We start from the raw sequence: 12,800 nt of genomic DNA, 5'->3' as shown, positions 1-12,800 counted from the left end.
AATTTGAAATCACTTTTGGGAGAATATTATTATTATTAATAATAATAATAATAATAATAATAAATATGACATAATATTACATATTAGCATTGTCAGTAGTATTTTGGCTGATATTGCTGAGTGTGGAGTGCCCCACCTTGCCTGCTGCCCCCACTCACTGTAATCCTGCTTCATGTGCATTATATAATGGTGAGAGACATTAGCTGGGGCTGCCAGGAACATCTTCCAGCCTCACCTCTCCGGAGTCACCGCTTGCAGCAGGATCACTAGAGGGAGCCTTTGTCTTCCCTTGGACAATAAAGGGAGTTTCCATGTTGCACTCACGCTGGCTGGGGAGATTCTTGTGCTCACACTAGCAGCACAGCAGCAGCACCAGGCTGGGAGGAGAGCTGGTGTGCAGGCACATTGTGCAACATGCAGATGCCACCCGTGCCTCCTATCCCTTCTCTAGGAAGCGAGCCGGACATTTTCTGGAGGGCACCAGGGGCCGGGAAGGTGGAGGAGCTGCCGCTGTGCTAGAAGGAGCCTTGGATCTATTGTATTGGAGGGAGCTGTTGCCTCTGCTCTTACTACTACTGCTGCTGCTGGCATCACCACATTGGATAGGCATTGGTGGACAGTTTGGAGCAGCTGTGTGCTGGGGGCTTGCGGATCCCTGTGCCCAGGAGGAGAGGGGTGGAGGTGGCCTTTGCAGAGGCTGCACATCATGGGGAATGCAGGCAGCATGGATTCTAACCAGACTGATTTCAGGGCACACAATATGCCCCTTAAGCTGCCCATGCCTGAGCCAGGTGAACTGGAGGAGAGGTTTGCCATCGTCTTGGTGAGTGCTCAGACCACTGCTGGTCTTGGACAAGACCCCCTGATTTGTCATTGTGCTGATGGCTGTCCTTTGCAGAAAGTGCTGTCCCTACATTCAGCCTCCTAACGTTACAGTGGCTGAGTGAGGCTACTGCTGCTGCGTCCATAGGTAGAGGGTATATTGCTGTTGCACTCTCTACTACAATTTGCACTGGAAGCTGCCTTGGAAAAGCCCCATTGTCTGGTTGTTTGCAAGGGGTGGCTCAGCTAAGCACGTTTCTACTGGATCCTTTCAGCCCTTTCAATTGGGAATTCCTTTGTAGTGTAAGAAAACGGCATGTTGTCCCATGTGGAGATATTATTATACTGTAAAAAAAAATAAAAGTCACTGCTTGGACGAGCTGTCTCCGATCAGTAGTGGGGGATAAGGGGAGGGGGCACTAGAAATCTGCATTTCATTAACATCTGTAGGGTGTCACTTCTTTAAATTGAAAGACACTGACTTTAGAAAGAGGATGTGGAGATGAGTATCACTGAGATTTAGAGGCAGTATCCTGTGCCCAAGGTGACAATGTGTCACTTACTGTGAGTCTGGAGGTGTGGTGTCTATTGCAAGTCCTCTGTGGTTTTATCAAATATTAACTTTCATCTTGGTAATGCAGCTGCACTTTGTGTGTACTTGGGTCCAGTAGGTTACTGTGATGTGATTGTGATTCTGTACACGTTTCTAAGCCTGGAAGTGTGGGAGCCCAGGATGTGGTACAAATGCAGGACAAGTCTGATTGACAGAAGCCACAGTGCTATTAGCAGGAGCTTAGTAGGACCTTACAACAGGTCCACACAATGTGGTGATAAGCTGCAACTGTCACCCAGCATGGACTGGCATGTGGGTTTCCACCTGGTACTGTACTGAAGTCACGTTTATAGTAAATGCTAATATTGCATCACTGGTTCTAGTAATTGTTCCATGGAGTGTCACAGTCATATGCTACTGCTGTCTGTGCTGGGCACATCAGGCGTGATGTGTGCACCCCATCTGTCCAATCACTGTTTATCCAGAGCCCTCTCCAACATAATAGGTGGCTGCTAATGAAACTAGCAAAAGAAAAGGAAAACACAGAAGAAAAAAAAAGGAAAAGGGTGATACAGTTATTATTTGACCCGGTCATTCTGCAAGGCAGTAGCAGAATGTAGGCTGGCACTTTGCTGATGTTACAAAGTATTTTTTTTGTACAAGAATAGTATTATATACTTAGAACATACTAACAGCAGTTATTAAAGAATAGGTATAAAAAAATGAGAGCGTAAAGCTGGATTTCTAGTGTTATCTATGGTAATACACACCCTCATATGTGGGTTATGGTGCTAGAACACCTTCTGTAACTTGCTTGGCACACTGTAAATACTACTGCATTTTTTCCATGTCAATTAAACTCTCACACTAGTAGTAACGTATTCACTCGCCATTAAATAAACACGTCACAGCAGATTGGGATCACGATAAGCCACGTGTGGCATTTGCATTTGTCTTTTTTTTTCTGGTGCCTAAAGCAGGATTAATGAATCAGCAGCTGATGACATACTGGTACTTGCAGTTCTACAACAGCTGGATAACCACAGGTTGCCAAGTCTGTTCTTAAAGAAGCCTTGTATTTACTTATTGCAAACAATGGTTTTGTTGTGTTTTTATATTTATCTGTTTCAGTTTCATAAGGATAAACTTCTTTGTCGCCAAGAGGCATTCTTCACTGGCTTTCATTAGTATTGATGGCCTCACACCTCCATTCTGAGGCTATTGAGCATGGCTGAGCCATTAACATAGCAATGTTAGTATTCACAGCTTACAGAGTACCATGTTTGTTCAGATGTGACAGGGGTTTCCTTAGTAAAACAATCAGCCGTCCATGCCCAATGAAAATATATACAGTGAAATAATTGTGTTACATCTGACAGCCAAATTCCTATTTAACCAAGTGGGTAGCAGCTGTAGGCCCCTTTGAAACACAGCCCCCAAAATTATTTGGGGGGTTTTAGGTCTTACAATTTTGCTTATTAAGAGGGACAACCTGAAAACAGAAGCAGTTTAGCATAACAAGAGAATATCATTTATTTTGTGAAATTGTTTGCATGATGATATCACGTCTTTGCAGGTGATAATATAATAAAACAGTATTTTTGGGGGGGATTAGTCTTCTATGTAAAAAAAAAATTGGGGAAGGGTGTGTCATATTATTCCCTCTCTTTGAAAATTACATTGATGTCGTTTTAAGCAGGGTTGTGCTGAACAGCATATTCTCAGTGCAGAACTGCATTGTAGATCCTCACTGAATATTGGGCCTAATTCAGGCCTGATTGCTGCTGTGTGTTTTCGTACAGCGGTCGATCAGGTCTGAACTGCGCAGGTGCATGCAATCGGCATCTCTGCCCAGCGATCGCCTCTGCTGATTGAGAGGCAGAGGCGTTCGCTGGGTGGGAGGGGGCGGGCCACAGGTGTTGGGCTGCTGTTTTAGGGGCACGGTCCGGGTAACACAGGCGTGCCCGGACCGTGCTGGGGGCGGGCCACGGTGGCTGTGTGACATCACATGCAGCCGCTGCGACCCGGAGTCGGGTAGGAGCTGCGCTAGTAGGGAGCTACTGGTCAGGTACAAAAGCATCGACGCCGTGCGATGCTTTTGTACCTGTGTGGCGGGGTAGGGCCTGACATGCGGAGTGGACTAGCCCTGTGTTGCGCGTCCCCCCGCATGTCAGGGAAGCTGATCGATCGTAGCCGTGCGCTACGATCAGGTCTGAATTAGCCCCATAGTTTCCACTTTTTCAGTTACTGATTATGCCATTTAGAGTTGGGAGATGTATCAAAGCTTGTAGAGAGAGAGAAATGTGGGTCTATGTACTAATCCTTGGAGAGAGATAAAGTGGAGAGAGATAAATGACCAGCCAGTCACCTCCTTACTGCCATGTTAGAGGTTGTTTTTTTTTTAAATGACAGGAGCTGATTGGCTGGTACTTTATCTCCAAGGCTCAGCACATAGACCCCAAAGTATCAACCAATCAGCTCATACCTGTCATTTTTCAAACACAGCCTGTAACATGGCAGTTAGAAGCTGACTGGCTGTTACTTTATCTCTCTCCATGTTATCTCTTTCCAAGCTTTAAATCTCCCCCTTGGTCCACTATGGATTTCAGCAGCACGTAATATGTATACATGGGAATTATACCATCCCCGTGAGTGTGATGTATTGATAACGGTACTCAGTATGTGGATACTGAAAAGTTTGGCTTGCGAGTTTGGAGGGTGTCTCTATGTTCTCTGCCATTGTGTGATGCTTTCCTGCTGTAATCTGCGCCCAGTGCTGACAAGTCACTTGTAAACTAATTTGATGATTGTTTCAGTCCTACTTCGATGTGTTAATCCCCTCTTTCAGGGAGGAATGTGACGCTTGGGGGAATTCATGTCAAGCTGAAGTTTATATTGTTGTAATGGTTGAGCAAAAATATATATTTTACAAAAATTCACAGGTAATTTGTATTTTTGAACGTTTGTAGAGTTTCTTCATGGCCTAGCAGCAGAGTGCTAATGGACTGATAGTCTAAAGCAGAGGTCCTCAAACTCGGTCCTCGGGGGCCCACACAGTGCATGTTTTGCAGGTCTCCTCACAGAATCCCAAGTGAAATAATTAGCTCCACCTGTGGACCTTTTAAAATGTGTCAGTGAGTAATTAATACACCTGTGCGCCTGCTGGGTTACCTGCAAAACATGCACTGTGTGAGCCCCCGTGGACCGAGTTTGAGGACCTCTGATCTAAAGGTTGGTTCTAAATCGGAGTGGGAGAAGGGACCTTCTGACGTCACTAGGAAAGGAGACACGTCACCAGGGGGAGGAGCTACGGCTGAACTGGGTACCTGAAAAGTACCCCCGCTGGCTCGCTTCGCTCGCCACGCTTAGCTGGCCTTGCTTCGGGCTCGGTGGCCCGTTTCGCTCGCCACCTGATTACTAAAGGTAATAGTTGGTGGCGTGGATAGTAGTGGACCTATCCCGCTGGCCTAGCTCATCCCCCTTGTGTCGTGGCTCCTCCCCCTAACGTAAAAGGTCCCTTAGGCCACTTGAATCTATCATCAACCATAGTCTAAACTCTCATAAAAATGGCTGCCCGCAAGTTATAGTGGTGACATGTTTATATACTATGGAAATGCTTGTGTTATTTACAAACATATATGGAACTCTTTCCATACCTTGAGTCCGGTGTAAAAGATTATTTTTGAAGAATGTCAGCTTGAAGAAATTTTATGTTGACAAGATGTTTCTTTAGCGATTTCAATTCTGTTTTTGTGAAAATGTTTATTAATTGTATATTATCTCATGGGGAAAAATGTCATTAAATATCTTTAATAGTTTCAGTGCTCGCGACATTTTTTTTTTTTATTGTAGTGTGTTTTTCATTGGCTGGTGTTTATATAGCTGGTTGTGGGTATAGACTTTAAAAGCACATGATTAATTTTTTAACACAGAAAAAGTCCTTGGAAAAACATGACTCTCCTATGATCACACCGAAACATTTCTGAAAAATAACTTTCTGCTTTTCTGCAATAGTTCTTTCCCTGTAAGGCCCTTCCACAAAAAGGTGTTAAAAAACAAAAGCCGTAAAAGCGAAAGCAAAAACTTGTACTTTGTCCTTGATTGTAAAGCATTTTCTCTAATCTTATAATTGGCTCAAAGTAAAAAAAAAAAATCACTGCACAGAAAAATTGTGTGTAGGTACTTTGGCTTATGTTAGTGAGGTTTTTTTTTTGTATTAGCAGTTTTAAAATATATTTAGAAAAAAATTAGTAAGTCTCCTGGACATTCCTAGAGAATAGCAAGTATGCCCTAAGGCAGGGGTGGGAAATTATTTCAGCTGGGGGGCCACTTAACACTTTCCAGTGAATATTCGAGGGCCACACACAAAACAATGTGGCTCCAGCAGGGTACTTATCGCAGATTATGCTTCGAGTCCATTCCCTACTGCCACCGACATTGAATAGTCAGGTGTCAAAACACCACTTGCTAACAATCACATTTAATAATAATAATAATAATAATAATTAAAAAAAAAAACTTTTTACAGTTATCATCTTCTCCCTCCGTGGACAAAATAATTAGCTCCCCTCCCCAGACAAAGTTACCAGATTCCCTCCCTGGACAGAAATGCCAGCTGCCCCCGCCCTGGCACCCCCACACTGGGCACCCCTGCCCCCTTGCCAGGCAGTTCCCGCTGCCACCCACCATCCAAACATGTACCTTACTTAGGTGCTCTTCCCCGAGTCCAGATAGTGATGTGCCTGTGCTGCTGCATGTGTTCAAACTGCCCGCCACACGCCGCCCGCATCCACGCTGCCGCTCTGCCTTTGGCTCCACCCCCAACAGCGCCTGATATCACAGGTAATCTGGCCAGCTGTACCCAACATGACCAGGCTTCCTCAGCAGCGCTCATGGCTCAGAGGTCATGCAATGCAATCACAAGCAGCTCAGCCAGTCGGGCCGCTTGTCATTTCAGTTCACGGGCCGCATCTGGCCCGCGGGCCGTAGTTTGCCCACCCCTGCCCTAAGGTGTCCATACACTAATTCGATTTGGGCACTATTCATCTGATTTCGGCTCATCAGGCCAAAAAATCGGATTAAAAGTGGCAAATCGAATGTGAATCCAATCTGATGCATGGTCCGATGCTCATCGGATCGGTGCCTGTAGATTGCAAGGGCTGCACTATAGATTTCTCGGATCCGGCAGCCTTAGCTGGGATACATCATATGCAAAATGGACTGCACACGATGTATCGTATGTGATCCTGCCAACTGAGAAGCTGCTGGGCAGATCAAGGGAGACATATGCGACTTCTTCCCTTGGAGAAGTCGCAGTAGTGTATGGGCACCTTAAGTGTTTATGTACACAGGAAACCCTTAAAGTGCATGTATATATCTAGGGTGCATGTACAACATTAAGGTGACCTTATGGTGTATGTAGACACGGAAACCCTTAGGATTCATGTGCATGAGCAAACCCTTAGATGCTGTTAGGGTACTCTTATGGTGCACGTACATGAGGAAACAGAGTTCCCTTACACAAGGAACCTCTTAGGGTGATGTACATAATGAAAGCTACAGAGGGCTCTTTAGTTGCGTGTAAACCTGCTGGTACAAAAGGAAACCTCCCACTTGGCCCCTTCATCTGTGCTGCACCTCACTGCTCCTAGTAAGCCGATTGGCTACATTCTCATCATTGCTGTTTCCGCCTACAAAATGGCTGCCTCCACATGAATTAAGCCAATTAATATTGTTGATCAAGTTTATGTTTTTTACAGGCTGGAGTATAGTATTCAGTCCTTGAAACCCAATGTCAACCTCGTTAATGTTATTATTGCAGGCAGTATTTACATAAAAAATGCACACTAGAATTACTGGCCTGGGGCTCATAATAAAATGTATGTAAATTGTTTAACCTTAAAATCAAATGACATGGTCAGTGGTCTTTATTGCCTAATCAATTTAATGATGGTTTCTGTGCTGGACCTTGCTCAGAAAAAGTATGAACCAATTCTGTCAAACTGCTTGTGTAACTGGCTCTGGGCCTCTGTGTGCTGAGAATAGCCTAGTACAAAGTCACAAGCTTAATCTTAAATGCTGAAATGAAAGGGATTATTGTGCGTCTTTCTGCAGAGCACCCACTTGGTTGGAAATACCCAGTGCATTGTGCATTCTTCTCACCAGTAGTCATTGCTGGACATGTACATAACAATCTGTGAGGGCATCATATGTTTTACCTGTGCGTTATATTTCCAGGATAGTGTCTGATGGATAATAAGGATGGGGGGTTTATTAAATACAATGCTGAAATGATTGAACAGGAAAATAAAATGCAAAGCAGACCTGTATTTGCTACAGATTAATCTTCAGTGAGTGTATCATATTAACAGAACCACTTGGACAATTATGCCTCCATTGTAGATTGATGATGGGCAATCTGATAACCGTCAAGGGGTTCAAGAGGGCCATATATTACACTCAATTTCGCTATAGGATCTTGAGCTATAGGTTAAGCTCAGCAGGGCATAGAGCAAAGAATAAGGCCCATATTTATCAAGCCTTGGAGAGTGATAAATAGCACAGTGATAAAGTACCAACCAACCAGCTCCTGTCATGTTACAGGCTGTGTTTGAAAAATGACAGTTAGGAGCTGATTGGTTGGTACTTTTTCCCTCTGCAAGGCTTGATAAATCTGGGCCTAAAAAGTGTGAAGGCCGAAGCTTACTTGCCTACAATTTAACTTTTCACTGAGGGAGATCCTGCAGGGATGACTCTGTATCTTCTCTGTTTGCACATGCTTACTGTACAAGAACAAGTTAATCTACTTTCAACTAATGCTGAATCAGCTTCTCTGTGAATATATTGGATGGTGATCATGTTGGATTGTGTATCTGATCGGACCATGACCATATCTCACCATCACTCTCCTCTATGCCTTCTATGGTTTCCTTTTCTGACAATTTCAAATATACCTTTCACTAAAGGTGCATACACACGGTGAGATTTGGGCTATCTTCGATTTTGACTGTGCGATATGGACTGAGCGATATTGACTATGTGCTTGCGATATTGGCTATGTGCGATTTTAATAAGTGCCCATTTTGACTATACTTTGTACTACATAGTCAAAACTGACTTGCCTGCGCAGTCTATCTACCCTTGCGATACCGACCCGCGGGACCACGCATCAGGATTGCATTGGTATCGCAAAGTGGCTAATACCCTGCGATTTGCACTAATTTTCCTGGCTATTTTGACTATGTAGTCAAAATCGCAAGGATAAATCTCACCGTGTGTACACACCTTCAGTTTAATATCTGCTCGATGGCTTCTGTTTTCAGAACGTAAATGTAGCCATTGAAATTTTGATGATGGGGTTCCGTATTTACCAACACTGGACATGTAATTCCACAGACACTATTGACCTGAAATGCTATGAACAGGGCAACCTTCACATTCCATTGCCGAACCTGGTTGTATTACCATACTTTTGCATTTTAAATGTTAAAGTATTGTCCATTTAACGTTATATACTGTATCACCAGATAAGAGGAAGAGATAGTGAGAAATGAGCTAAGTGCGGAATAGTTCATCACTATTGAAAAAATGGGACCTATCCACATAGTTCTATAACAAGTGTATAAGACCTGTGACTGTCTCTGGAAATTACGGCCAGTTAGTAACTCTGGGCTCTGCCCGCATCAGTCATATGCACGTTTTCTACACTCCCACTAATAGACACATTCCGGATTTAAGCTAAGTGTATTATGTATTCTTTTTACCTAGATATTGTCCAATTCACCTTTTTACTATCCGGTCCTCATCCCTCAGCCCAGATACATATATGTAGTCAGGGTTACATTGTTTATGTGTTATGAATGCTGCATTTGAATAAAAACTATTTGAAACGAATAGTCTGGCAGCTTGGTGGGTCACTCGCTGCCAAATGTATTTGGGCTTCACATACGCTTGGCAGCAGTGAGTGGTCCCGAATTTCCTTTGTCTCAGAGCGTGACGTGAGACTATGGCTGCGCAGTACAGACTCAGCATTTCTGTGCCTCCAAAAGCCCGCTGGAACAATCGTCTCACAATGTCTGTTCAAACAGCCCTTTCTGCTCTCTTTAGAGTCTCATGTGCGTGCAATGGGCTCACTAAATCTTTCCACAGCCATATTCATTACTGAGTTTAGCTAGGGACGTGGCAATGAAGGTCATAAAGCAAAGTTACACCTATTTACAAATAAGGATTATTTTCACTTTATTTGTCCATAAATGGCCATTTGTTGTGCTGAAAATGTATGCATGCAGACTTAATGGTCTGTTTTCAGTGGGGCTGGTTCAACGACGGATGCTGAACCAGTTTGGTCAAATATTTTGTAAACTGTGCTGGAACTACAATGTGATGATGTGCAAGTGACGCGATACTGCTGTGGTTCCGGACGCAGTGTGGGGGAAGCCGCAGCCTGATTGACAGCTGGGGAATTAGATGGGAACCGTTTCACAAAATTGAGGCGTGTTTTGTGGGAGTACTGAGGTCACTGTCGGCATCTTCCAGTGTAGATTTATTGGCCTCATCCGATGTAGATTTAGTGGCCTCAGCAGAGATGTGGCGGCCATTCTGAGTAACTTTAGGCTTACTCAGATAGCTGATGCTGTCACTGATGGTTGCAATGCTGATCCGATGCTGTGTTTTCAGAAATTGGAGCTGAGATGCCGGCAGTAGGCCACTTTTTAATCAAGACGCCTCCTGTGGTATTACCTCATTCTCAGACACAGCTGTGCTGCCTTTTGCATCAACCTATACAACGATAGTAAAGATTTTCTTCAGTTGCCGCAAGTTACTAACAAACCATTGCAGGGGCACCACAGCGATGCTGGCTGGCAGCAGTATGGCTGAACTTCCTGCTTTGCCAGGCTGGACTTGGATTTCTAGCGCCACTGACAATCCAAAATGTAATAAATAAAATAGTTAAAACAAATAGATGTTTAAATACTAAAAAAGCAATCTACCTGTGATTGTTTCAGAAAGAATGCTTTGTTTAAACAACTGAAAGAAAAAAAAAAAGTTCTGCTGCATGCCCGGCTAAATCCATAATGCAATTACATTTATCACTGTGATCCTCCTTAAATAGACTCCCCCCGTAGTCATTAAATAGGGAGAATTCCAACCGATAGGGTAAACACCTCACCTAGGGTTTATCTCACAGTGGGGCAGATGTATTAAGCCTGGAGAAGTGATAAAGCAGTGATAAGTGCAAGGTGATTGGCAACCTGTAATGATTGGCATTGATTGGGTGATAATGACTGGATGATAAGACCCGTAATGATGGGCATGTTAAGGAGGAAATGACAGTTAAGGGAGGTACACACTACAGAGATGTGTGCTGAGCGATCTATCACAGACCGCTCAGCACACATCTCTCCCCCCGCTCAGTGCTCTGCGCGATGTGTGCTGAGCTAGGGGGAGGGGGCGCTCACTTCGCACAGCGCTGAAGTAAGCGACCGCTATCGCTGGGGCGCATACACACGAGAGATCCGTGCTTAAGTTCTAAGCAATCTAGTCAGATTGCTTAGATTTTAAGCACAGATCTCTCCGTATGTACCCCCCTTTAGGAGCTGATGTGTTATCACCGTCAACTTATCCCTTGTTTATCACTGCTTTATCACTTCTCCAGGCGTAGTGCATCTGCCCCACTTAATAGTTATACCATTAACTCGAAACACACAAATTATATATTTATGACTTATTATCATCAACATTACTGTTGCCTTTTAACCTACATACTTGTGACCTGGATATTTCAACTGACATGTATCAGCAGAGTTTAAAGATACAGTACTAGTATACTAGCTGCTAGTTAGAGCTCTCACTCGCTGTCACTGCAAGAGAAGATCCGCAGGATGCTCTCTGTGCCCAGTGTATTCAGCCACAGGAAGCAGGAAGATATTCACTGGGCACAGAAATACAGATGGACAAAAATAGCCTTTGAGTCTATTACATATATGGAGTTAATAAAAAAAAAAGTCACTAAAAAGTTGTAAAAGAAGAAGTTCTGTAAGAAACATAAGGGCCCTACACACTGGCAGATAATACTGCACGATATGAACGTTCTCATTCATTAATGAACGAGAACTCGTTCATATCGTGCAGTGTGTAGGCACCAACGATTAACGATGCGCAGCCCCGAGCTCGTTAATCGTTGGTGCCCCGTCGCTTATGCATGCAGGCCAATATGGACAAGATTGTCCATATTAACATGCAATGCTATGGAGCCGGGTGACGGGGGGAGTGAAGAAACTTCACTCCCCCCGTCACCTCCCCCCCTTCCCCCCCGCCTCCGGGTTGACCGTCGGCCGTATCCACCGTCGGGCAGCTCTGCGGTGGATCTGCCAGTGTGTAGGGACCAATAGACTCGCACAAAATTGGTACAAGGTTACAAAATATTTTAAACAAGAAATATGCAGTGAATTCATAATCAGTAGGGTTTAACATTCCAAAATCTTTTAGGGGGGTATCCTGTTAGCCACGAAAATATTTTGGCCCCAAAAAATGGGCTAATATCGCAATTTTACCTGATGGTCATTATTGGGCTATCCTATGTTCCATTTTCAGACGAAAACACATGGGATCCGGGATAAGTTCCCAGACCTATGTGTTATCGCTGCTCCGAGAGCTGGGTGGGGATTTGCTTTGCGTGCCTGAAGATTTCTGGCAATAACCTGCAATGACAAGTGTATTTTCTCCTGTTCTGTTTTTCTTATGTAGCTCATATAAGTTAGGATTTGATAAAAGCACGTATGTAATGCGACTGTATTATGATCAAAGAAGAATTTAGGGGTCTATTCATGAAGCAGTCAAAAGCGTGGAGAAGTGAGCCTGTGGAGAAGTTGACCATGGCAACCAATCAGCTGCTTCGTACAATTGCATAGTATGCAAATTATAGATGTTAGTTCAATGCCGATTGGTTGCCATGGGCAACTTCTCCACTGGCACACTTCTCCACACTTTTCACTGTTTAATGAGTAGACCCCTAAATAAGGGACAGATTTATCAAAGCTTGGAGAGACATAAAGTAGGGAAAGATAAAGGGGGAAATGTATGATCATGCGTGTAACGATCTGTAATTGTCTGGACCTGCTTCGCCCATTATTGTGGTGAAGCAGGTCCAGACACAGTATTACCGTATTATGGGGGTCATTACGAGTTGATCGCTAGCTGCCGTTGTTCGCAGCACAGCGATCAGGCTAAAAATCGTCATTTATGCGTATGCACCGCAATGCGCACGCGCAATGTACCGGTACAAAGTTCTTTGCGGTTTTGCACAGGTTCTAGCAAAGCTTTCAGTCGCATGGCACAACGCAGGATGATTGACATGAAGTGGGCGTTTCTGGGTGGTAACTGACCGTTTTCAGGGAGTGCTTAGAAAAACGCAGGCGTGCCAGGG

The 12,800-nt window shown here is 44.1% G+C and overlaps 1 protein-coding gene across 8 annotated transcripts in view; it reads left to right on the top strand.

The window, feature by feature from the left end:
* Positions 1 to 247: 247 nt before the first annotated feature.
* Positions 248 to 12,800, top strand: part of FMNL2 (formin like 2) — a 446,274-nt gene continuing 433,721 nt past the window's right edge. For 5 of the 8 annotated variants that reach the window (XM_063933532.1, XM_063933537.1, XM_063933533.1 and 2 more), the window contains exon 1: positions 248 to 823. In XM_063933532.1, coding sequence (XP_063789602.1) covers positions 707 to 823 — 117 coding nt within the window. In that variant the 5' untranslated portion in view covers positions 248 to 706. The remainder of the gene's footprint in view (positions 824 to 12,800) is intronic. The other 3 variants (XM_063933536.1, XM_063933538.1, XM_063933539.1) reach the window with 1 other exon arrangement.

This window comes from Pseudophryne corroboree, chromosome 7 (genome assembly GCF_028390025.1).
Source record: "Pseudophryne corroboree isolate aPseCor3 chromosome 7, aPseCor3.hap2, whole genome shotgun sequence".
Classification (NCBI taxonomy): Eukaryota; Metazoa; Chordata; class Amphibia; order Anura; family Myobatrachidae; genus Pseudophryne; species Pseudophryne corroboree.
This window is presented reverse-complemented; position numbering and strand designations above follow the sequence as displayed.